The sequence below is a fragment of the Triturus cristatus genome, chromosome 6 (genome assembly GCF_964204655.1).
Source record: "Triturus cristatus chromosome 6, aTriCri1.1, whole genome shotgun sequence".
Lineage (NCBI taxonomy): Eukaryota > Metazoa > Chordata > Amphibia > Caudata > Salamandridae > Triturus > Triturus cristatus.
The window spans coordinates 1065821311-1065848101 of record NC_140589.1 but is presented as its reverse complement, the minus strand read 5'-3'; the positions used below and the strand labels follow the sequence as shown (position 1 = coordinate 1065848101).

The window sequence follows — 26791 nt, the reverse complement described above, 5'->3', positions numbered from 1 at the left end:
TATCTGAAGGTAACGGGAAAATAAACATTTAATTCAATATTTTGAATCTTTATAAACAGCGTGGTTTATTTTTCACTTTTTTGGATGATTCCTCTTCAATATGCTCCAAAGAAACACAACTGCTAACAAAATCATAAACCGAACACTTTTTAGGTCGAGGACCGTCCGGTCTGCCGAAGGCAGAACCGGAAGTCGGAGATTTAATGTTTTGGAGAAGAGGGGCTTGAACCCGCCCCTCTTCTCTCCTCTTCTCCATTGGCTGGCCTCTTGAATACTGGCCAGCCATTGGAGAAGAGGATTGTCTCTCCAAACAGGCCCTGTCCTTTTCGGATTCGGGGGGCGTGTTTTTTTCAACTTTTCTAATTATCTCCTCAAAAACACGCCCCCGAATCCGAAAATGCCGCTGCCTAGTGGCTGAATGAAAACAGATGGTGAGCTTTGTGCAAACACATTCCGAGTCTTTGATCTCCAACAGCACGCAGTCTCGCTTTCCTCCGAGCCGCTGCGGTGAGATCACCTCCTGCCCTGCTCCTCCCTCCCCCACCCACCCGAACTCTGCTGCCTCCCGGGCTCAGAACTAAAACCGTTCGTATTCACCCAACCCTTTAAAACCCTCTCCTCAGCCCAGATCGGGACATTCTCGTAGCTCACACCAGGCCAGTGCTGTTTGGGAAAGGCGGACCCCGGGGTATATGCAGGAGCTCATTTGTCTTCCTCTCCTTGACAGGCCCCACAGGACCATTCTCTGTGCATTCTGCAATTGTAGCCTTAATTTTATAATGTAATGATAGGACTGCAAATCCCAGAGTGCACCGAAAAAACTGTTCTGAATGAGATATGCGCGCATGGACCTGAGAAAATCGAGAGATCTGCTAAGACGCCTTTGCATACCAGAAAATTTAGTTCCTCCGAATATTAAACGTCCCTCAGTACATAAATCGTTTCAGACGCGTTTGAAGTTAAAGAGAGCAGCCTCACACTAGGTTCTGGAAGGCACGAGCGCCCTCTACAGCCCCATTTTTAGCGTGCAATTAATTAAAATGCTGTTTTCCTATCACTAAGAGCAAATTATTTGACTACATTGTGTACATACCGGCCTCAGCAGCTGCTTATCTGCTGGGCAAAGTTGACGTTCTTGGGTGTTTTTATTATTTAAGAACGATTTACGCCATTCTACAGTTGTCTCACAGCTCTACCCGAGAGTTTGAAAACTGTTGATACATCGCGATGAAACAGGAGCAGACTTTGCCATTAAGGAGAATATAATCTTTTTAAAATAAGATTTGCGTTTTTATACAGCGCAGACAAGTCACTGTATATGTGAGAGAGGTATACATATTGCATTTGCAATAAAAGCACTGAAGTAGCAAAGTTGTGCAACTCAATATTTTTTTTTTGATTTCAAAAGAATTTATTATTTTAAATGAACAAATGAAAGCGCAGGATACAAGCAAGAGTGATACAATTGAAATCAGCTAAAACACACAATATGGTGGATCGAGATTAAACAATAAAAAACATCACCTTAACATTCATTAATCTGTAAATATCAGAGAAATAAGTTAATTAGAGAAGAAGCAATTGATAACCGGGAGAAGTGATTATCAAAAGTATCACCATCAGATATTAATTTAGGGATGAAAGGAAAGAAAGGAAGAAAGCAAAGACGGAAAAAGTAGGATAAAGATGAAGAAAGACAAGACGAAGTGAAAGAAGAGAAAAGGATTTCCAAAGGATTCACCCAACACCCAAGACAACATTAACCAGACAAATCAAAAGGATATTGTTCCACCAACCCCTCTGAGGCCATTTCCATGTACGTATCGAGGGCCTTCCACACACCATTAGATATAGAAGGAGAGAGGTGAGAGGTGAGCGTGATCAACTGACGTATGAGCACTTCGTAAAAAGGAAACCCATGCCCACCAAGTATGGTAAGAAACTGAAGAAAAAGATTTCCACTCCATGAGAATTACTTTGACTGCAATAGTTAGTAAAAGATCCAACAGTTGTAACTCCATGGAATCTAAAGGCAAAGGGACCGAGGCCGCCAACGGGCCTAAAAGAATTAATGGAAAAGAGAGTTGAAACTTGATATTAAAGATAATCATGAGGTGTTTGTGAATTAAACCCCAAAAGGGTTGGAGAAATCAAAGAACATATGCTGAAAATCGCCTGGTGAAAGACCACAACTCCAACATCGATTGTCTTCTTTGAGATTTAACGAATATAAACGAGTGGGAGTCCAGTGAAGAAGATTAATAGAGAAAAACTTAGATTGCATTAATGAGGGGGCGATTTTGTTACGAAGAGAGAACTTACCAATATCTTGCCAAGTGTCTGAAGAAATATGATCAGTAACATTATGATCGAAATGATGCAGCCATTTTTGCTGTGCGACAGTTTGAGTAGGAAGTGTAGAAGACGACAAAAATTTACAAATCCTAGATGCTACATGACCAGACCTAATCCATAGTTGAAAAAGCGTAATCGTAGGGGAAGAAGGATGAAGGTGTACTTTAGTAAGTGCTACCTTTATCTTAAGAAAGGTATAAAAATCTAAATTAGATAAAGAAAATTGTTGAGCCAGGGAAGAGAAAGGGAGAGGATCATTGTTGGAATCATAAAGATGTTTAACAAGTGAGATACCTTTCCTAGACCAATAAAACATCAATTCTGGATCAATATTAATTTTGATTTTGGAATTCCGCCAAATAGATGACCATCTAGTTTTATGCAGTGGAATCGCCACTCTCTTATCAACCTTGCGAACCGCAGCAATAGTGTCTAAAATAATAGATCGAGAGAATGGAATAGAAAGGGTATTCGGGGTTAAAAAAGAGGCAGTCGGAAGAGGGGAGGCCAATTCCTGTTCTATTAGCAACCAAGCTGGAACATGAATAGAGGGAGAGGAAAACCAGAGCGCGCCCTGAGAAGCCAGAAAAGCAGACAGATATTTCCCCCAATCAGGAAGATTACATCCTCCCATATCGTAGGATTTCCGCAAGAATTTATAAGCAATTCTAGCCCTTTTGTCATTCCATAAAAATTTGGAAGTAAGTAAATCAAGTTCGTGAAAAAAGGAATCAGAGAGCTTTACCGGAAGCATAGAAGAAACAAAATTAATAATAGGTGTTATCATCATTTTAAGAGTTTGGAGTCGACCCCACCAAGAAATATGCTTCGGAGACCAATTTTCTAAAAGACTTCGCACCTTAAGAATAGTTTGAGATTCATTATAAGTAACCGTAGCATAAAGGGTAGAACAAAAATAAATACCCAGATATTTTAGTTGCTTAGATTGCCACTTAAAGCCCGACGAACCCATATGAGAGGAGAAACAGTAAGCATTTAAGGGGAACATCTCTGTCTTATCTTTGTTCAGGGTATATCCTGAAACCTTTGAGAAAATAGAAATCGTATCAGAAATAGCAGGGATGGCCAGTGCAATATCGTCCGAGAAAATGAGAACATCATCAGCATAAGCAGCTGTTTTTATCTGATGAGATCCAAAAGAGAACCCCTTAATGTCTGGATGAACGTCAATCATTCTGAGAAGAGGATCAATGGACAACAAAAATAGAAGAGGAGACAAGGGACACCCTTGTCTAGTACCCTGGCGAAGGTTAAAAAAGGACGACGTAGCTCCATTCACTCTTATGTTAGCTCTAGGTCGGGAGTAAAGAGACATAACCATACGGCTAAAGGAATCACCAAGATTATGTGCACATAAAACAGCTCGTAGAAAAGGCCAAGAGACCTTATCAAAGGACTTTTCAGCATCAAGGGCCAAGGCCCCCGCCAGAAGATTGGATCGCTTGGCGGAACCGAGAATGTGACAAAAAGTAAGGATATTATCACGAGCAAGACGCCCCTTTACAAAACCTGTTTGGGAAGGATGAACCAATTGAGGAATAAAGGATCCTAAGCGTTTAGCTAAGATTTTAGCAAAAATCTTAGCTTCCATGTTAAGAAGTGAAATAGGACGAAAATTTTTGGGGTCCGAATGATCTTTCCCTTCTTTGGGGATTACTACAATAGTAGCATCAGCAGCAGAACCAGACACAGAACCATCTTTAATAAAAGCATCAAAGACGGATTGAAGTTTCGGAACAATCACAGAAATAAAGGTTTTATAAAACAAAATAGGATATCCATCAGGACCTGGAGCTTTACCGGAGCGAGTGGCTTTAATCGCAGAAACAATTTCGTCAGAGGTAATCGGGCCATTCAATGAGTTATTATCTTCCTCCGATACAGCTTTCAAAGGAACTGTCTTTAAGAACTCCTGGCATTGTTCAAAAGAAGCTTGAGTAGAGGAGGTATATAAATTATTATAGAAATCGCGAAAGACCTCAAGAATTTCTTCAGTCTGAAATTTTTTCTTACCAAGATGGTCAGTAATAGAAGAGATTTGGGAAGATTTATAAGAAGATTCCTGGAACTTTAATGTAGCTGCAAGAATCTTGCCCGCACGATTTTTTAACAGCAACTTCTTAGATTTCTGAGCCTGAAGACCAATATGAGCTCTCTTAGTGACTATAGTATTGTACGTATATTTTAAATTCTTAATAGATTGTAGGCATGACTTATCCTTAGAATGTCGAAAAAGAGATTCCTGACGTTTAATCTCATCTGCTAAGTCCGTGAGCTCCTTTTTAATGGTAGCGTTTCTCCTTGACATACATTTAATGACCTGACCACGGAAAGTGCATTTAAAAGAGTCCCAGAGAACAACAGGGGAGCTGACTGAACCAACATTCTCAAGGAAAAACGTCTCAATATCATTGGAAAACTCTCGAACCTGGGAATCATCATGTAAGATTTCTGTGTTTAGTCTCCAAGATCGAGATCTCGCCCTAGGAGCAAAAGACATAAGTGTGAAAGTCACCGCGGCATGGTCTGAAATTAAAATAGGATGAATAAGCGGAGATGAGGAAGATTGAACAAGAGAGGAGTGAACCAAAAGATAGTCAATGCGTGAAAAAGGACGAATGAGGGGAAGAAAAAAAGGAGAAGTCACTGCCAGTGGGATTATGAAGACGCCAGACATCCTGAAGATGGATCAGAGAACACATATTAATCATTTGTTTATGTGCTTGAGGGGGACGAAAGTTAAAGGCAGAATTTCTATCTAAGATAGGATCCATTGGTAAATTAAAGTCACCACCTACAATAAGATTACCAGAATGAGGTGTGTCATTTAGCTTTTTGGTGATTGCTTTCCAAAAAGACGTATCATCCTTGTTAGGGGCATAAATATTCATGACAAAGAGATCAGCATTACCATCAGACACCTTAGATAGTAACCAACGTCCCTCTGTATCCTGTTCAGAGGAAACGATAGACAAACCAGAGTGTTTAGAAACTAAAGTAATTACCCCATTTCTTTTACCAGAAGCATCTGAACAAGCAACATCAGAAACCCATTCTTTCTTCAGAAATAACGCCTCCTTGGCAGAGACCTTTGTCTCTTGAAAAATGACCAGATCCGAAGAAAGCGACTTGCAGTAGTCTAAAATCTTTGACCTTTTAACTGGGTAATTTAACCCTTTAACATTAAGGGAAAGTATATTCAATCCAGACATAGAGCCATTAACAGGAGAAAAAGATATTTCATATATGATATATGAACTACAACATCCAAGAAAACTCGCCTCCAGACACTAGACACCAACACGAAACAGGGAGAATCCAAGGAGGAAATCCGAAGAGAAAAGGAGAAAGAAGAGGAAAAAGAAAGCAAGAAAATAAACAGAAAAAGAGAGAGAAGGGCCCACAAGGAAGGTCTGAAAAAGACCAAATTCATACAAGGGGGAACATGGGAAAATGAGCAAGGGGACCAACATGAGGAATAAAAACCATCAGCATAAATAGCCCCAAAACAGTACATAGCTGATTATGCGTATTTAAAAAGAAGAACTATCTGAAAGATATGAACTAGAATTAATTATAGTATTCTAGAAACAGTACAACATGTAAGTCTATAAAGGCGACATGTTTAACCAAGTTGATAAATAGGTAACACATATAATATATCATAAAAAAGTGGAAAAAGCAGAAAAGAGAGAAATAACTAATGCAATCAATAAGAGCTGATGAAAAATGAGCTAAAAGCAATCATCACTATTAGGTAGAGCAAAACCAAAGCAGACATCATGAAGAGCAAAAAAGAATAAAGAGAAAGAAATACATTCCAAAGCAGACTATATGGTACATTATGAAGAAAATAAATGAAACATAGTAGAGAACGGCATGTAGTAACAGATCAATATAACAATCAATGAAGCCCTATGGCAGATAAATAAGAGAAATGAGACTATATATAAATATGTAAGATCTATAGATATGCTTATAGATAACTGTCCACAAATATATAGAACCCGATAAACTAATTTAACTAAAAGAGGCGAGAATATCTTAAACATATGAACATGGAAGTAAAGAAACATAAGCCTATCAATTACAATACAGCTATAGAATTTCGACCTAGTCGAAAAAGCCAATTTATAATAATAAATAAACAAACCAATCAATGATATAACAGTGAAATAGATATAAACACTAACTATACAGAAAAAAAAAAGATTAACTCTAATTATAGCAATTAATAAGCATCTAATAAGCATCTATGAATCAATTATGTAACCAATCTAAACACCAATACATTTAATAAACAATGGCGTACTCCATAAATACAAGACAACAAAAGACGACCATCAGTCAGAAAGACCAAAAACAAAGAGAGAAAAGACCAAGTCTCATACAAAAATTCAAAGAAAATAAAAGAAGTCATACAGTGGGATAAGAAACGGACCAGGACCTAATATGTAGAAAGACAAATTAGGAAGGAAGAGAGTAATAAGGACGACAAGCGAGCAGGAGTGAAGTCAAACTATCAAGAAACACTACTACGAAATATTGGAAGATACATACAGTAGATCTAACGACAATAATAGACCACTACACCATAACAATAGGAAGGGAGCACCAAAAGACGACAAAAGCACACCAAGAACAGTGGACAATAGGACCACCACGCAGATCTAAAAAAGACTAAACTTAATAGATCTGGAAAAGAAGAAAACTCATTGCAGTTATATATAACCGCATCAGGTGCCAGAGGAACCAGGATCAAGCGAGGCCTCCATTTGAAGTTCCATCTGTAGCTCCATCTGATTATCCAAAAACGAGGCCAAATCAGCAGGTTCATCAAAGATTCTGGAGCGACCTTTGAAAGTAATGCGGAATTTTGAAGGGCCAGCAAAAGAGAAGGGGATATTCATCTCAGTTAGACGCTTCCGGAGATTAAGAAAACCCTTCCTCCTTATTACCGTGTCTCTGGCAAAGTCTTGAGAAATTGAAATGCGATGGCCATTCCAAGAGACAACTCTAACCTTCCGCATATGAGCCAGAATTTGTTCTGTATGCTGATGGCGCAGTGGCTTAAAAATTATCGCTCTTGGTTGGCTAGCAGACTTAGGGCGAAAGGTGGGAACACGGTGTGCACGTTCCAGCTCAAAATCTCTTTGGAAAGAAATTTGCAGAGTAGAAGGAATCCATTGATAAAGGAAATCAATCATAGAAGATGCGTCTTTCTCAACATCCTCCGGAAGACCAAAAATGCGCAGATTAGATCTGCGGTTACGATCCTCTTGTTCAGTGAGGTCTTTCCGCAATGCTGCCATTGAGCGCTCTAACTGGCAGAGAGATCTAGATTGCTTTTGCATGGTATCCTCTGCGCCACTAATACGTGCTTCTGTGTCTGAAACATGAAGGGAAAGGGCCTTGAAATCATTCCTGATGGCTAAAACCTCCACTTGCAGTAAATCTGTGTTAGTCTTGGTAGACTGCGCAATTTCATGGACCTCATTAAGGCGCATCAGAATAGTATCAAGAGTGGAGTTGGTGTCCTTTTGAGCAGACTCAGGTGTAGGGGATACCTGTTTGGACCTCTTAAGAGACGCTTTAGAGTCCTTTGCGTCTTTAGCATTTGGTGACGGCCCATATTCGCAGCCATAGAGCACACCACCTCAGCAGGAGCAAAATACACTCCTTCAGATAGATTAAGGGAAGGAAATGCCAGAGGATGTAGAAGTACTCAATGTGCAATAAGGAAACGAGCAAAAATGGAGAGCGCACTTTCAGCAAAAAGAACAGGACAATAATAATGGCGGGCTTACAAGGTCAGGGAAAGGAACCCCATCACAAAAATATCATGCCCTGCAGGTACCAAGAGGACGCCTTTCGACACCCAGAAACAACCAAGAAGCAGGGAAACATAGAGCAAAGAAGCCCCATATAAAGGCATTGGCGGTGCTCTGACGAGAGGTATATTAGAAGAAAACCAAAAATATTCTCACAATAGGCAGCAAAGCAACAGGAGGAAAGAAAAAATCAATATAGACTTATAAAGTGTGAAAATCGTCACCAGCTCTTGTTTGTCCTCATTCCTGGCAAGTTTGTAGCAGTAACGTCGTCGTGTTGAGGAGAAAAAACATCTCCGCCAGTGAGGAATCAAAATGGCGGCCGCTCGTGAAAACACCGAGCGCCACCTCAAGACGCCCGAAATGTGGTCGCCGGCAGCTTCAAAGCTCAGGAAAACTCCCTCATAACACACTCGGCAGCGTCATAATCATGGGGCCAACTTCTGAAATGTACGGGGCAGTCCGAAGCGGCAACTAAACCTCCGTCGACCCTCGCTCGGCACAGAGCTCAAGCGCAGTCCGCCATCTCGCAGCGGCGCGCAAGCCACGCCCCGCAACTCAATATTTTTACATGACGATACGAAATTCCTCAGTACGCTTAACAATGCTGCTTGTAATGATTCCCAGCAGATGAGCTGTTCCTCCTGCGCACTGTAGATTGAGATACAATGCCTGATAGAATTTAGTTAGTAAGAACGTATCAGTGTCCTCAAAGTAATAATATAAATATAATATAAATATTTAATGGATCAACAGTCTATGGGTGGACTTACAGGAGTCTACAGTTTGGCCATTGGGTACCATTGGTTGGCATTATTGTCACTCTCAATTGTTTGCTTCTTATTCAGTGGCTTTCCACGTCCCAGCTCGTCCATCCTGTGTATGTCCCTCCTCTGGAGAATAGTCTCTTTACCATCTCCCTGATTGTCTGCCTTCTATCCATCCCGTACTCACTTTTAGGGAGCAATTTATTTTTATTTTTTTAAGTACTGCTTGAGAGTGCATGTGTTTTCCAGCTTTCTCCTTGTCTCCCTATGTGCTCCCCTCAAATGCCCACCCTCTCACTTCATGTTCCTCTCGTGTACATTTCCGTACATTTCACCCTAATTTCCCTGTGATTCATGTTGTTCCTGCCCCATATGCTTTTGCCCCACCCCCCATGTTGCTGTCACTTTTACATGTTGCTCGTTCTCTTGTGTGTGTCCCCCGTGCCCTCCAGGCTTTGCTCTCCTTCCCCGCGCCCTGTATTTTTCTCTCTCCAGGTGTGCATGCCACCCTGGCACCTGTATTGCTCTCTCCCTTTTCTGATGTTTTTTCCCTCCTTGCCCCACCCGCTCCCCCATTCGCTCCTCTGGTCTGTTGCCCTTCCATCCTGCTGTTTTTTAAATGAGCTTTCTTGCTAAAATATTTTTAAATTGTTTTATTTACCAATCCAAATGTCGAACTCCATCCCCTGCCATTCCACTAGCAAGCATGCTTTCTGACTCAACCAAACACACACTTCATTACACATGCATGTTCCAGTGGAATGATGTGACTGACAGAAGTGGTCCAGTCATTGTGCACTATTTATCAGAGGATTCTGCGCAGCGTTGGGAAAAAAAACAGTGCTGCAGAACATCACCAAAAGGCATTGGCAAAGCCAATAGCCCACAAAAAGGCCAAACTCATGCTTGCTTAACTCTCTTTTATTATTATTATTATTGTTAATATTATTATTATTTATAAAATGCCCCAGGTTAGCCCTGTAAAAATAGGAAAGAACGAGGACACCGTATTAGAAATTAAAAAATGTTTTTACATTATAGCATCCCTTAAAACAAGTAGCAATTTGGTTCTAAGAGTAAAATGTAGACTGCTGTGGTTCTCAGCACTGGAGCACTGCCTGCACACAAATAGCTGTCAAGTTTTCGGTTTACCTATGTGGGACATTTTTTTGTTTTTACTACACGTATGTGTGACATCTCAGTATCTTTTGAGTGGGACTTTGAGGGATTCTCTATAGTCAGGAGAACAAAGCAGTTATGATCATGTGATAAATATGAGAGATTACCCTTTTGCATTGCTGTTGTCTCACTACTGCCTTAAAACTGCTGGCACACCAGGTAGTTCACCTGTGCTTTTACCTAACACAGCATGGGGCACATAGGAACTGAGGCACCTAAGTGCACTTCCCACTGTGCATTGCTGGCCCACATGCGGTGGAGATTTGAACCAGGATGAAATAACCACAGCAACAGTCAGTGAGGGGATGTATGCATCCCCCGACCATCGCTCATGGATCTTCAATGGCCGTTTGTGAGCAACTTGGCCAAGCGGCCGTAGGTGAACAAGGGAATGAAGGGACCATGTAGTGTATGTGGCAGAGGGCAGGCCTAGGGTCTTCACTAACATAGGGTAACAGTGGAAAACCCTACTTTCTGGGCAGGAAGTGCTACAACTGGGGCCATTATCCTCATCTTAGTATCAGTGTGTTGAAGGAAGTTCCACCTATGGACTTCAGCTTTAGTATTTGCACAAGGAATTAGAGGATCCTATATTACCACTTATGTCTGAACCAGGCCTCATGACAACTGGACTACCAGGAAGCTTGATGTGCAGACCTGGAAACTTCACGACAGCCTCCCTCCATCCTTCTCCCTCTCCCTTTGGTATCTTCTTCCTCACCACCTCAGCACCTATCACCCCTTAGGGGTGATCAGTTCACGCTTTATAAATCCCAGGTTATTATTATGCATACTGACCCCCAGTTAACCCTAGGTTACATAGCCAAGCAGGGAAGGCAGCACCAAAGTATGAGCGAGAACAGCTGGTGCAGCGCTGTGCTGCGTGTAGCTATCTCTAGGGTCAGACTATCCTGGCAGTATTGCTGCCTCAATGTGGGATCAGGCAATAGCCCTGTGGCAGGATGGAAGAAGTGTCTTTTAAACGAGGTGCACCCAGGTAGGGCATAGGAGGGACAAGGAGCGCTTGAAACAATATAGTGATCAACCCAGCACTACATGTCCTACACATTGGAGGGAAGCACTTGTTCTTCTCTCCCCTTCATTCTGTATTTTCCCCATGTTATGCACTCTCATCCTTACCAGCTTTTCCTTCTCTCTGTCGCCTCTCTCTTGCATTCCTTCCAACCGAGCCATCATGCCACATAACTCCTATCAGCATGATTTCATTCAGCGCCACACAGTTCCACGCAACACCATTCCATTCCACACACTACCATTCTACACCACACAATTCGACAACACACCTCATAATTCAACTCAACAACACATATACACAACACACCACATACATCCAATCCACGCCACAGAATACCACATAATCCTATCAAATTCAACAACACACCACGTAGTTAAACTCCACCATACCACTACACAACACAAAATACCATTCCACATAATTCCACTCCGTAACACAGAATCCCAGGCAAGGTTTTAAAAACAAAAACATAAACAAAAATAATGTCATGAGCAATGCCAATAGCTCTAACTTTAACAATGCCGAGACCATTGCATTGTAAATGCTTGTTTCACAATTGCCTCAGCAAACAGTGAGATTGCTTTTTTTTACATAAACAAATGTGTATTCTGATGTATTTTTTTAAAAAAGTGCCGCTTGTCACGTGGCTGCCACCCTGTCATTTGAATAGTGTTATCGTGCATTTAATATATTGACAGATATCAAGGTTCCATGTGCCAGAGATATATTTTTGACTTCGAATTCTGGAAACTGTGGTTTTGCATTTTCACAGGCAAAACTTCATTTTCCAGAATAAAAACGAGAATAGCATTGAAGGGAGGCTATGACAGTTAGAGTTACTCAGAGATAGTAATAGAAAAGTAGAAATAGTGACAAAGTGACAGAGGAAGAAAGGCTGAAAAGAAAATGCTAAAAGCGAGAGAATGTGGCTAAAGGAGGAAGTGGTATTGAACTCATGATGAGAAGAGAGTGAAAGTGAGATAGAGTTATGGGGAAAGAAAAGAGACCAGTAAATGGATAATAATGCATACATTGTGACATAAAGAATAAAGTGACAACAAAATAGTGACAAACTGAAATACAGTGAAAGAGAAGTGGTAAAATGAAGAAAATGAACTGACTCCAAAAAAGAAATGAAGACATTTGCAAAGGTGTTATATCATTGCAAAACCTACAATTCAAAAAAAGACAGGAACTGAAACCACAAAACACCTTTTACAATGTATCAAAGCCATTTTATAAGTCTGCAAAGTCTGGCTCGTAAAATGGCTTTTAAGATCCAGTATAAACTTAAAATAGGAGAGGCCTTGAAAGGAGCATCCATTTTCTATTCGATTCGAGAGTTTCGGTGGAACGTTCAGAGCCCTGAGTTGCAGTGTAACTTAATTACAAATGGAAAGTTATCCCCAGGAGACAGAATCTCCTTTGAGAATTGTTCCGGTGACCTATGGTTGAGCAGTCAATGGTCCTGTTAATGAATGACTGCTCCCACTGAAGGGTTGTCAAACTGGAACCATTTTTTAGGTCGAACCTGGGCAGCGCATGCGCTGCTCTGCTATGCATGCTGTATTAGAGTATAGACTTTAAGCCCCGCCCACTCTCCGCCCATATTTGTCATTGCCCTGTGTCAATGTCCTTCGTAAATGCTGGCTTCTGCTTCCTTAATAGGCTTGATAGTCCCTCCTTAGTACCGCCTTGTCTTCATTTGTGACCCCCCATGAGGACTGGCTCTTTTACTTCTGTTGTTACACGGTATGTCTTACTTATGCTGTAAGTACTATTTTCTTTGATGAGTTTCTCCGACTGCAGGCACGACATGCTTTCCTGCAACAATTCAGTGCGCCATGCACGCTTGCTCTTTTCAAGCAGCCTGGGACAATGGTGGCCGCTTCTTTGAAATGAAATAGGTCTCGCATCTACATGAGCTTGAGCATTTGGCATTGTAAAAGACAATGCCTTTTATTTATGTGTTAATTATCAAATAAATAAAAGACATTGGCATTCAATAGCTTAAACTCTCGCAAATGTGAGACCTATTGCATTACAAATGCTTGTTTAAAGTAGCACCTGTCCCTTTAAAACACAAGCATTGGCATAGCCAATAGGTCTCGCCTTTGGGGTCTTATAAGTGTTTAGCCAGAGCTATTGACTTTGCCAATGTCTTCAAGCTGTGCTGTAGAGAAGTGTGGCTGCTGTGCAGCATGCTGAAAAGTTATAATAAAAAAGTGCCAGAAGCAATTTTGTTACATTATATATGACCAAGAATGTATTATGTACAACGGAACGCCCATATTAAAAAAAGTATGTACAATAAAACATTTCCTCAGTTTTCTTTTGTTCTTGCAATGCTGGCAACTTGTTTCTGCCTATTCCAATGGTTGTTTGTTAAATCCTTTTTTTTGAGGGGGCATGAGCAATCGGAGGGTGAAGGTTGGGAACTAGTACCTGTATTATAACACTAGCAGCGGCTAGACACTAGGGGAGAATCAACAGATGCCAGATTCCGAGAGCAGGCTGGAGTGGTGCTGAGTGATGCTGAAGTGGTAGTGGTGGTGGTGACTGGTGCGGAGACAATGCTGAGGTGATGCTGAATGATACTCGGGTCTTGCTGAGTGATGATGATCTGGTGGTGTACTAGTGCAAAGGCGATGCTGAGTGATACTGATGTGGTGCTGAGTGATGCTGTGGTTTGCGCTGAGTGATGCTGTGGTGGTGCTGAGTGATGCTGTGGTGGTGCTGAGTGATGCTGTGGTGGCGCTGAGTGATGCTGTGGTGGCGCTGAGTGATGCTGTGGGGGCGCTGAGTGATGTCAATAAACCAGAAAAATAAGCCGTAAATCAACTGTCTGTTTAGTGTGCGAAGAAGTTTGGCAAGCACAGTAGTTTGTTGTTGAGTAGCTTTGTGTGCGTGTTTAAAATGTCCAGGAAGCATTCAAAACAAGGATTAGCTTTGTGTGCGTGTTTAAAATGTCCAGGAAAAGTGATTCTGTGGTGGTGCTGAGTGATATTGTTGTGACACTGAGTGATGCTGTGGTAGCGCTGAGTGATGCTGTGGTGGTGTTGAGTGATGCTGTGGTGTCATTGAATGATGCTGTGGTGGCGCTGAGTGATGCTGTGGTGGCGCTGAGTGATGCTGTGGTGGCGCTGAGTGATGCTGTGGTGACGCTGAGTGATACTGTTGTGGCGCTGAGTGATACTGTTGTGGTTCTGGGTGATACTGTGGTGGCGCTGAGTGATGCCGGGGTGGCGCTGAGTGATGCTGTGGTGATGTTGAGTGATGCTGTGGTTACGCTGAGTGATGCAGTGGTGATGCTGTGGTGATGCTGAGTGAGGCTGTGGTGGCACTGAGTGATGCTGTGGTGGCGCTGAGTGATGCTGTGGTGGTGCTGAGTGACGCTGTGGTGGAGCTGAGTGATATTGTTGTGGCGCTGAGTGATGCTGTGGTGGTGCTAAGTGATGCTATGGTGGCCGTGAGTGATGCTGTGGTGACACTGAGTGATGCTGTGGTTTGCGCTGAGTGATGCTGTGGTTTGCGCTGAGTGATGCTGTGGTTTGCGCTGAGTGATGCTGTGGTGGTGCTGAGCGATGCCGTGGTGGTGCTGAGCGATGCCGTGGTGGTGCTGAGTGATGCCGTGGTGGTGCTAAGTGATGCCGTGGTGGCACTGAGTGATGCCGTGGTTTGCGCTGAGTGATGCTGTGGTTTCGCTGAGTGATGCCGTGGTGGTGCCGAGTGATGCCGTGGTGGCATTGAGTGATGCCGTGGTGGTGCTGAGTGATGCTGTGGTGGCGCTGAATGTTGCTGTGGTGGCGCTGAGTGATGCTGTTGTGGCGCTGAGTGATGCTGTTGTGGCGCTGAGTGATGCTGTTGTGGCGCTGAGTGATGCTGTTGTGGCGCTGAGTGATGCTGTTGTGGCGCTGAGTGATGCTGTTGTGGTGCTGAGTGGTGCTGTTGTGGTGCTGAGTGGTGCTGTGGTGACGCTGAGTGATGATGATGTGGTGGTGTACTAGTGCAAAGGCGATGCTGAGTGATACTGATGTGGTGCTGAGTGATTCTGTGGTGGTGCTGAGTGATATTGTTGTGACACTGAGTGATGCTGTGGTAGCGCTGAGTGATGCTGTGGTGGTGTTGAGTGATGCTGTGGTGGCGTTGAGTGATGCTGTGGTGGCGCTGAGTGATGCTGTGGTGGCGCTGAGTGATGCTGTGGTGGTGCTAAGTGATACTGTTGTGGTGCTGGGTGATGCCAGGGTGGCACTGAGTGATGCCAGGGTGGCACTGAGTGATGCTGTGGTGATGTTGAGTGATGCTGTGGTTACGCTGAGTGATGCAGTGGTGATGCTGAGTGAGGCTGTGGTAGCGCTGAGTGATGCTGTGGTGGCGCTGAGTGATGCTGTGGTGGCCCTGAGTGATGCAGTGGTGGTGCTGAGTGATGCTGTGGTGGTGCTAAGTGATGCTATGGTGGCCGTGAGTGATGCTGTGGTGGCACTGAGTGATGCTGTGGTTTGCGCTGAGTGATGCTGTGGTGGTGCTGAGTGATGCAGTGGTGGTGCTGAGTGATGCAGTGGTGGTGCTGAGTGATGCTGTGGTGGTGCTAAATGATGCTGTGGTAGCGTTGAGTGATGCCGTGGTGGTGCTGAGTGATGCTGGGGTGGCGCTGAATGTTGCTGTGGTGGCGCTGAGTGATGCTGTGGGGGCGCTGAGTGATGCTGTGGTGTTGCTGAGTGATGCTGCTGTTGCGCTGAGTGATGCTGTGGTGGTGTTGAGTGATGCTGTGGTGGCGTTGAATGATGCTGTTGTAGCGCTGAGTGATGCTGTGGTGGTGCTGAGTGATGCTGTGGTGGTGCTGAGTGATACTGTTGTGGTGCTGGGTGATGCTGTGGTGGCGCTGAGTGATGCTGTGGTGGCGCTGAGTGATGCTGTGGTGATGTTGAGGGATGCTGTGGTTACGCTGAGTGATGCAGTGGTGATGCTGTGGTGATGCTGAGTGAGGCTGTGGTGGCGCTGAGTGATGCTGTGGTGGCGCTGAGTGATGCTGTGGTGGTGCTGAGTGACCCTGTGGTGGAGCTGAGTGATATTGTTGTGGCGCTGAGTGATGCTGTGGTGGCCCTGAGTGATGCAGTGGTGGTGCTGAGTGATGCTGTGGTGGTGCAAAGTGATGCTATGGTGGCCGTGAGTGATGCTGTGGTGGCACTGAGTGATGCTGTGGTTTGCGCTGAGTGATACTGTGGTGGTGCTGAGTGATGCTGTGGTTTGCGCTGAGTGATGCTGTGGTTTGCGCTGAGTGATGCTGTGGTGGTGCTGAGCGATGCCGTGGTGGTGCTGAGCGATGCCGTGGTGGTGCTGAGTGATGCCGTGGTGGTGCTAAGTGATGCCGTGGTGGCACTGAGTGATGCCGTGGTTTGCGCTGAGTGATGCTGTGGTTTCGCTGAGTGATGCCGTGGTGGTGCCGAGTGATGCCGTGGTGGCATTGAGTGATGCCGTGGTGGTGCTGAGTGATGCTGTGGTGGCGCTGAATGTTGCTGTGGTGGCGCTGAGTGATGCTGTTGTGGCGCTGAGTGATGCTGTTGTGGCGCTGAGTGATGCTGTTGTGGCGCTGAGTGATGCTGTTGTGGCGTTGAGTGATGCTGTTGTGGTGCTGAGTGGTGCTGTTGTGGTGCTGAGTGGTGCTGTGGTGACGCTGAGTGATGATGATGTGGTGGTGTACTAGTGCAAAGGCGATGCTGAGTGATACTGATGTGGTGCTGAGTGATTCTGTGGTGGTGCTGAGTGATATTGTTGTGACACTGAGTGATGCTGTGGTAGCGCTGAGTGATGCTGTGGTGATGTTGAGTGATGCTGTGGTGGCGTTGAGTGATGCTGTGGTGGCGCTGAGTGATGCTGTGGTGGCGCTGAGTGATGCTGTGGTGGTGCTAAGTGATACTGTTGTGGTGCTGGGTGATGCCAGGGTGGCACTGAGTGATGCCAGGGTGGCACTGAGTGATGCTGTGGTGATGTTGAGTGATGCTGTGGTTACGCTGAGTGATGCAGTGGTGATGCTGAGTGAGGCTGTGGTAGCGCTGAGTGATGCTGTGGTGGCGCTGAGTGATGCTGTGGTGGCCCTGAGTGATGCAGTGGTGGTGCTGAGTGATGCTGTGGTGGTGCTAAGTGATGCTATGGTGGCCGTGAGTGATGCTGTGGTGGCACTGAGTGATGCTGTGGTTTGCGCTGAGTGATGCTGTGGTGGTGCTGAGTGATGCAGTGGTGGTGCTGAGTGATGCAGTGGTGGTGCTGAGTGATGCTGTGGTGGTGCTAAATGATGCTGTGGTAGCGTTGAGTGATGCCGTGGTGGTGCTGAGTGATGCTGGGGTGGCGCTGAATGTTGCTGTGGTGGCGCTGAGTGATGCTGTGGGGGCGCTGAGTGATGCTGTGGTGTTGCTGAGTGATGCTGCTGTTGCGCTGAGTGATGCTGTGGTGGTGTTGAGTGATGCTGTGGTGGCGTTGAATGATGCTGTTGTAGCGCTGAGTGATGCTGTGGTGGTGCTGAGTGATGCTGTGGTGGTGCTGAGTGATACTGTTGTGGTGCTGGGTGATGCTGTGGTGGCGCTGAGTGATGCTGTGGTGGCGCTGAGTGATGCTGTGGTGATGTTGAGGGATGCTGTGGTTACGCTGAGTGATGCAGTGGTGATGCTGTGGTGATGCTGAGTGAGGCTGTGGTGGCGCTGAGTGATGCTGTGGTGGCGCTGAGTGATGCTGTGGTGGTGCTGAGTGACCCTGTGGTGGAGCTGAGTGATATTGTTGTGGCGCTGAGTGATGCTGTGGTGGCCCTGAGTGATGCAGTGGTGGTGCTGAGTGATGCTGTGGTGGTGCAAAGTGATGCTATGGTGGCCGTGAGTGATGCTGTGGTGGCACTGAGTGATGCTGTGGTTTGCGCTGAGTGATACTGTGGTGGTGCTGAGTGATGCTGTGGTTTGCGCTGAGTGATGCTGTGGTTTGCGCTGAGTGATGCTGTGGTGGTGCTGAGCGATGCCGTGGTGGTGCTGAGCGATGCCGTGGTGGTGCTGAGTGATGCCGTGGTGGTGCTAAGTGATGCCGTGGTGGCACTGAGTGATGCTGTGGTTTGCGCTGAGTGATGCTGTGGTTTTGCTGAGTGATGCCGTGGTGGTGCTGAGTGATGCTGTGGTGGCATTGAGTGATGCCGTGGTGGTGCTGAGTGATGCTGTGGTGGCGCTGAATGTTGCTGTGGTGGCGCTGAGTGATGCTGTGGGGGCGCTGACTGATGCTGTGGTAGCGCTGAGTGATGCTGTGGTAGCACTGAGTGATGCTGCTGTTGCGCTGAGTGATGCTGCTGTTGCGCTGAGTGATGCTGCGGTGGCATTGAGTGATGCTGTGGTGGCGTTGAGTGATGCTGTGGTGGCGCTGAGTGATGCTGTGGTGGCGCTGAGTGATGCTGTGGTGGTGCTGAGTGATGCTGTGGTGGTGCTGAGTGATGCCGGGGTGGCGCTGAGTGATGCCGGGGTGGCGCTGAGTGATGCTGTGGTGATGTTGAGTGATGCTGTGGTGACGCTGAGTGATGCAGTGGTGATGCTGTGGTGATGCTGTGGTGATGCTGAGTGAGGCTGTGGTGGCGCTGAGTGATGCTGTGGTGGCACTGAGTGATGCTGTGGTGGTGCTGAGTGACGCTGTGGTGGAGCCGAGTGATATTGTTGTGGCGCTGAGTGATGCTGTGGTGGCCCTGAGTGATGCAGTGGTGGTGCTGAGTGATGCTGTGGTGGTGCTGAGTGATGCTGTGGTGGCCGTGAGTGATGCTGTGGTGGCACTGAGTGATGCTGTGGTTTGCGCTGAGTGATACTGTGGTGGCGCTGAGTGATACTGTGGTGGCGCTGAGTGATACTGTGGTGGTGCTGAGTGATGCTGTGGTTTGCGCTGAGTGATGCTGTGGTTTGCGCTGAGTGATGCTGTGGTTTGCGCTGAGTGATGCTGTGCTGGTGCTGAGTGATGCTGTGGTGGCGTTGAGTGATGCCGTGGTGGTGCTGAGTGATGCTGTGGTGTTGCTGAGTGATGCTGTGGTGGCGCTGAGTGATGCTGTGGTGGCGCTGAGTGATGCTGTGGTGGCACTGAGTGATGCTGCTGTTGCGCTGAGTGATGCTGTGGTGGTGCTGAGTGATGCTGCCATGACAGTGTCTTTGCTAGTTACAGTGGTAAAGAACTCCCTCCAAATGTGCAGGAGTGAATAACTAAGGCTGATAGTTGGAAGCACACAGCTAATGTTACCTTGCCCTGTGGGATAATAAAAAATAAAAAAATTAACAGAGTGCGCAAACCACAGAGTAAATGACCCAATTTTCAATGTTTTATTTGTTCTGGGAAACAATAAACCAAAAAAAAGAAGCCGTAAATCAACTGTCTGTTTAGTGTGCGAAGATTGGCAAGCGCAGTAGTTTGTTGTTGGGTAGCACTGTGTGCGTGTTTAAAATGTCCAGGAAGCATTCAAAACAAGGATTAGCTCTGTGTGCGTGTTTAAAATGTCCAGGAAGCATTCAAAACAAGGAGGCACGTCTGGCGAGTGGTGTGCGATGTGCGCGCGCTGTCAATAAACCAGAAAAATAAGCCGTAAATCAACTGTCTGTTTAGTGTGCGAAGAAGTTTGGCAAGCGCAGTAGTTTGTTGTTGGGTAGCTTTGTGTGCGTGTTTAAAATGTCCAGGAAGCATTCAAAACAAGGATTAGCTTTGTGTGCGTGTTTAAAATGTCCAGGAAACATTCAAACAAAGAGGCACGTCTGGCAAGTGGTGTGCGATGTGCGCGCGCTGTATGGGTGCCCACGAGCGATGCGCTTAATGAGCCTTGACGAGAGAGGAAAGTCAGATGGCGCCTGTGCGCGTAACCGTGCGCATAACCGCACGCTTTAGGCCACACAAGCAAAAGCGTGTGGTCAGCTTTTTGAAGCCCCCTTACTAAAAGTCTCGCCAGAGCAGCCCTGCCTCAGGCGAGACCTAAAAAATCGGCTTTGTAATGGAAATGCAAGAATGGTGATCTGCTGTCCCCTGCAGGCAGGCTTCATCCCTGCACTGGCACGCAGGCGCACGGTGTCACAAATTTCGACGATCTAACTAACATTCAGTAAGCAGGCTGTTCTGTTCACAAAACAGTTGGTGTAAAAACTGCACATCCCTGGTTTGTGAGTGAGAATTGTACATCAAGCCTGAAATGCTTCGAATGAATTCAATTTACTTTAACTACGACCATACTAAGCGCAGCACATAATTCCAGGTACAAAGTGGGGCCTCCGAAAATAAAGTTGAAGTGGGTCCTTTCTCATCTTCATCCTTACAGTTTACCTAGAGGATAGTTGTTTACTCTTTGAACACAGAAAATAATAATGATAGGAAAGAATGGAACTCAAGATTTAAAAGAAAATGACCTTTATACCTTGGCAGTAAAGGCACACTTTTCTTTAAAATAAAGATACAATATAAATGCGTACACAACAAGAAAACATGCTCCACACATTTGTGACATCAAATTGTAACATTCTAGGCTTGCTGCAATTACCACAACGATGACCATGAACTCTAAAATACAGCCACAAACTGAAAGAATGAAGATATCCATAAGCTGCAGCAAAACTGCTTGCAACCAAACATTTAAATGCACCATTGAGAAAAGCGCCAACATTACAGGATTAGACAATAAATCGTGAACAGGTAATGCATGTGGAAATGCATTACATGCTCCACACATGATTACAACACTGAAATCCGGCTACATTTATTGTATAATCAATATGTTCCCATCAAGTGGTGAAAATGAATTGGTAGCAGATAGAGGGTAAAAAGCCCAACAGAAGAGCAAAGAAAAGCAATGCAAACCTGCTAAAGTTACTTTTGACATGTAGTGCATTGTAATGGAAGTACTTCGTAGGTGATGAAATGATACACCAAATGGCCAATAACATGAGGTGAGTGATGCTTACTCCTCTTATGTTGTGTGTGTACCTATGTAAATCAGCATTGGCAAAGCCAATATCTATCACCTGCGTGACAGCTATTGGCTTTGGCAATGTATTTTAGCCATGATGAGCCTGCCTTAAAGTTAGTGGGTTGGCGTAGAGTAGAGTGGCATATTGGAAATAGAAGTAGAGTGGTGTAGAGTGACGTGGAGAGGCATAGAGTAGCATAGAGTGGAGTGGTATCAAGTAGAGTTGAATATAAGAGAGTGGCACAGAGTGGCTTGGTGTAGGGTAAAGTAGTATATAGAAAAGGGGTGTTGCGTACAGTAGAGTAGCAAGTATAGAGGGGAATAGAGTGAAGTGCCATTGAGTGGCATAGACTGGAGTGATATAGAGTGCATTAGAGTAGAGTGTAGAGTGCAGTGGCACAGAGTAGAGCGACCTAGAGTAGAGTTTAATTAAATAGACTTATGTAGAGTAGATCTGTGTGGAGTGGAGTGGCGTAGAGTGGAGTGGCATAGAGTAGAATGGTGCAAAGTGGAGTGACATAGAGTGAAGTAGCATAGAGTGAAATAGACTGGAGTGGAGTAGAGTAGAGTGACACAGACTAGAGTAGCATAAAGTGGTGTAGAGTGGCACTGTGTGGAGTATATTGACAGAGTTGAGTGGTGCAGTGAGGAGCAGCATAGAGTAGAGTGGCACACAGTAGCATGGCACAGAGTGGTGTGGCAGAGTGGAGTGGCGTGAAGTGAAGTAGAGTGACTTAGAGTGGAGTGGTGTACAGTGGAGTCTCATAGAGTAGAATGGAGAGGCATAGAGTGGGGGAGAGTAGAGTGTCATAGAGTAGGATGGAGTGCAGTAGAGTGGCATGGAATAGAGTGTAATGGCATAGAGTGGCTTAAAGTAGAGTGGCATAGAGTAGCGTTGAGTGGTGTGGCATAGATTGGAGTAGTGCAGAGTATAGTGGTGCAGAATAGAGGGTCACTGAGTAGGCTGGTGTATAATAGAGTGGTGTAGAGTAGAGTTGTGTATAGTAGAATCGAGTGAAGTGACAGAGTAGAGTGGCGTGGAGTGGTGTAGAGTTGAGTGGCAGAGTATGTTGTAGAGCAGCATTGTGTGGAGTGAAGTGGCATACAGCAGAGTAGAGTGGAGTGGGTTAGAGTGGAGTGGCATAGAGAACAGTGTAGTGGCATAAAGGATGTGCAGTTGTATAGTGTAGAGTGAAGTGACATAGAGTAGTGTCATTTGGAGTGGTGTAGAGTGGAGTGCCATAGTGGTATGGTACGGTTTAGAGTGGAGTGACGAGGAGTGGAGTAGAGTTTCATAGAGTAGCGTAAAGTGATGTAGGTTAGGTGACAAAGTAGCATAGAGTAGAGAAGAGTTGTGTTGAGTAGTGTGGCATGGAGTAGAGTGGCAGGGATTAGAGTTGCGTGTAGTAGATTAGAGTGGGGAAGCATAGAGAAGAATGGTGTAGAGGACAGTGGTTTAGTTTAAAATGGCATAGAGAGGAGTGGCATGGAGTGAAGTAGAGTGGTGTAGAGCAGAGTGAAGTAGTGTAGAAAGGTGTGGTGAACTGCAGAGTAGAGTAGAGTCAAGTCAAATTGTGTGCTGTGGAGTAGCGTGGTGAGGAGTGGAGTGGCTTAGAGTGGCATAGAGAAGAGTGAAGTGGTGTAGAGTGGAGTGGCGTAGAGTAGCTTATAGTAGAATGGAGTACAGTGGGATGGAGTAGAGTGGCATGAAGCAGAGTGGCGTAGAGTGGAGTGGTGTAGAGTGAAGTGAAGTGGAGTGGCGTGGAGTGGTGTGTAGTGGAGTGGTGTAGAGCGGAATAGCGTAGATTGGCATTGTGTGGACTGGCATAGAGTATAGTGGTATGGAGTGGAATGGCTTATAGTGGAATGGTGTGCAGTGGACTGGTGCAGAGTGGAGTGGTGTAGAGTGGTGTAAAGTATAGTGGAATGGCATATTGTGGGGTGGTGTAGAGTGGCATGGAGTACAGTGGTTTGGAGCACAGTGGAATAGACTTGTGCGGAGTGGCAAAGGGTAGAGTGGCATAAAGTAGAGTGACAGAGTTGAGTGGAGTGGAATGGAGTGGCATGCAGTAGAGTGGTACAGGCTCAGTGGTGTACAATAGAGTGGTGTTGAGTGGTGCTGAATAAAGTGGCGTAGAGGACAGTGGAAAATACTTGGGTGGGGTAGAGTAGAATTGCGTGGAGTGGCATTGAATAGGATGGCGTAGAGTGGCATATAGTAGAGTGGCATTGAGTGGCATAGAGTACAGTGACATATAGTGGCACTGTGTGGAGTGGAGTGGCATAGAGTGTAGTGGAGTGGCTTAGGGTAGAGCGACATAGAGTAGAGAGAAGTTGAGTGGGGTAGAGTAGAATGGGGAGGCTTAAAGTGGCATAGGGTATGGTGGAGTGCCTTAGAGTAGAATGGAGTTGAGTGATGTAGAGTGGAGTGGCGTAGGGTAGAGCAGCATAGAGTAGAGTGAAGTAGAGTGGCTTAGAGTAGAGTGGAGATGCTTAAAGTGGCATAGAGTAGGGTGGAGATGAGTCATTTAGAGTGGTGTGGTGTAAGGTAGAGTGTCTGAAGGTGTAGAGTGTCGTGGTGTAGAGTGGCATAGAGTGGAGTGGCATATAGTAGGGGCAAAAGCTTGGGCAGAGCACTGCATTTTTAAGATACATCTGAAAAGGATGGGCAGGCGTTTTTTTTCACTGAACACAATTCTCAAAATATAAATAACCAAGGAACAACGAACAATGTTGCGACTAATGTAAAAAAGCAGATAATGTTTTACAATTGCATGTAGTAATTAATTACCTTATTATTCTGCCGTTCTCCACATAATACTGGACTCTGAAGAAAGTGATAAAGCATGGGCTAAATTTGCTGGAGCTCTTTTTGTTTAAAAAAAAAATTAAGAAAAACATGATCAGTGAAGTTGCTTAAAAAGCAGAATCGTAAATAGCTGTTTTGGTTTGTAGTCTGCCAAGCTATTCAGCCTATTACATTGGTCTATAAGTTCTCATTCAATGCACCACGTCATTACTTCTTAACTCAGTAATGCAGGTACAACAGGCACGATTAAAAAAACACATGTTAAAAAGGGGACTGGTTGTAACTTGCGTAATTCCGTGTAGTGTAATCACTCGGACTTAAGCAGAGTTACACAAGAAGAGCTATTCTTCATTTAGTGCTATTTTCTTAGCACAAAAAGGCATCCGTGAGTTCAAAATGGACATGAGAATGCATTTTGCATTAAGAAATTGCAGCAAATGTTGACTTAGGTTAGGATTTCCCCTAATTTACCCCTGGTATTTAGCACTGTCTCAGCTCAAAATGGACACAAGGATGCATTTTGCCCTAAGAAATAGCGCTAAATGCAACAGACGTCAAATGGTGAGTGCGAGCAGCTGCTAGCACTCGCTAAATGTTCTCTTGCAGCAGGATTTTCCTCCCAAATTACTCAAGCATGCGTAATTGAGTTGATATTGGTAATTTAGCTTCTAAGAGTTACCTGGAATTACTATAATTACTCTGATTGCTCTGGCAAAAGAGAAGTTTTGCCCAGGCCTTGCATTAAATTGAGCCAATGTGGTAAAGTGTATTGAAAACGAGTCTTGAAGATTTTTGTTTGCATGGCCTGCTAATGAAGGTAAGCTATTAGCCAATACTTGTCTATTCATGTGTTTATCAATAAAGATATTTTTTAATTGTTGCGCTAAACTTGCACCACCTTTGGTTTATTCGCTCAAGCAAATGATGTCTAAGCCTATGCACTCACATAGTTCCTGAGCAGGAAATGCTGAGTAATAAGTGATTGAGCACTACAGGTGGGCGAGCCACTGAAAACTCAAGCAAGGCTCAAGCCGGAAGCCTGGCTCAGCCTATAACAAGCCAAGCTTTCAATTGGCTTCTGCTTGCCACCCTCCCTCTACCCATGATGTGGTTTTTGTGGCCAGAGCTGCAGACTTTGGATCTGGGGAACCAGGCTCAGGTCTCAGCCTATGCTCAACATCCTGTGATTCTTCGCATATCACTTAATCTGCCAGTGCTTGTAAAAATGAATGTGACCTTGTGTGATGTAACTGGTCATGTAAAGTGCCCCAATATCATCAGGTTGAGAAAAATGCACAAAGAGGTAAAGACAAAGTGTTAACATCAAACATTCAAGACAAATATATACCAATTTAGTGGCTTTTTTGTACAAAGTGAAGCCAGAAAATGTGGATAAATTGTGACTTACCCGCTTAAATTGTATTATCTTAGGCAAATATTTTATTGCACCAAATCACCTTTTTACCGCTTAAAAAAAAACTTTTAAAAATTTGAGTTCAGAATACCAGTTGAACTTGTGTGTGATTTAGTAGGCCATAATATTGCTCTCTAATAATCTAGGCCATGTACAGGGTTTACATGACAACTCTCTTTCCTTGTTAGTACACTAATGGTTCATGTTTAAAATTATCACTTGTAATAAGTACATCTCAGTGCAGTGCTACAATGTGATGGATTGATGTCAAAACTTCTACATGTCAATACACTTTTTTCATATTTAACATAGCACATTTTTCGGGGTTCGGCTAGTGCACTGGCTCGAAGAAGCAAGCCAGACCCTTGGCTCTGCTCTAGTTCGGCTCTGGCTCTACTGGCCCTGTTCATTTTTTGGCCCCCCCACCTCTATTGAGTACTAGGGGAGCAACTTATAGCATGGCATGCACTGTGTGTTCTGCAGTGAAATCACGACTTACAAGTCCAATTAATTTCATACACAGTAAAGAGCAACGAAAGAAATCTCATTGGGCAAAGAAGTTACAAAAAATGTATATCTTTCAGCAAATACATTTACTTGCCAAATAAAATGGTTATTGAAAATTAAAATGACTATTTAATGGTTTTAAACATACAAAATAAATTATTTTGCTCCTAACATCCAAAAGTAAGGAGTTAATTAATACTACTTTAAGTGCTGTCTGCAGCCCCGGTTTCAACCACAAACTCAACTGCAATTCTGAAAATGAAATTGCACAAGCTGTAACATCGACCAAGAGGAAGAAAAAATATATTGTCACGCCCACACAGATAAATAAAATGTGAAAAATACTACTGCCCTGAATGCTAGAAAATATAAATCGGTTTATGACAATGTTTAGACCATTCAGGAAACCCTCAAACCCTGTGTGGTGAAGACACCGAGTTCTCACCACCGCTCGGAAGATCCGAGAACTCCAACATGGCCGCTGACATACCACTAACAGGAAGTAGTGGTGACGGTCTAGACGTTTTGCCACAAAGCGCCGGAAGCAGGAACCTGGAAGAGGGACAAAAGGCAGAGACAGAGGGAAGAAGCTCGCTCGAGCTGGCAGAAGGAGGACGGACGGAAGGAGACGAGGAAGACGCCAACGAGACCAGCAGAATCGAGGAGACCACGAGGGACGCAGCGGAAGACGACATCCAGCCTGACCGATCTGCGGGAGTTGGAGGCGAGCACACGAGTAAAGCCAACAGGACCGGCTCTCCAAGAAGGGACACAGAGGCGGGTTCTCCCTGTACCACGGCCCTGGAGGGTCGTGGCGCCAGGCAATTGGCAGCCGCGCGTCCTTTCTCTTTTAGGGGTTGGTGGGCAGGTCTAAGGGCCACACCAAGAACAACACATTGAGTCCCCCTCACTTAGACACT

At 44.8% G+C, this 26791-nt stretch overlaps 1 protein-coding gene across 1 annotated transcript in view; it reads right to left on the bottom strand.

The window, feature by feature from the left end:
• The window catches only part of FRMD1 (FERM domain containing 1), a 574048-nt gene that overhangs the window by 400534 nt on the left and 146723 nt on the right, over positions 1–26791 (bottom strand). The window contains exon 4 of the mRNA XM_085611901.1: positions 23933–24009. Coding sequence (XP_085468027.1) covers positions 23933–24009 — 77 coding nt within the window. The remainder of the gene's footprint in view (positions 1–23932; positions 24010–26791) is intronic.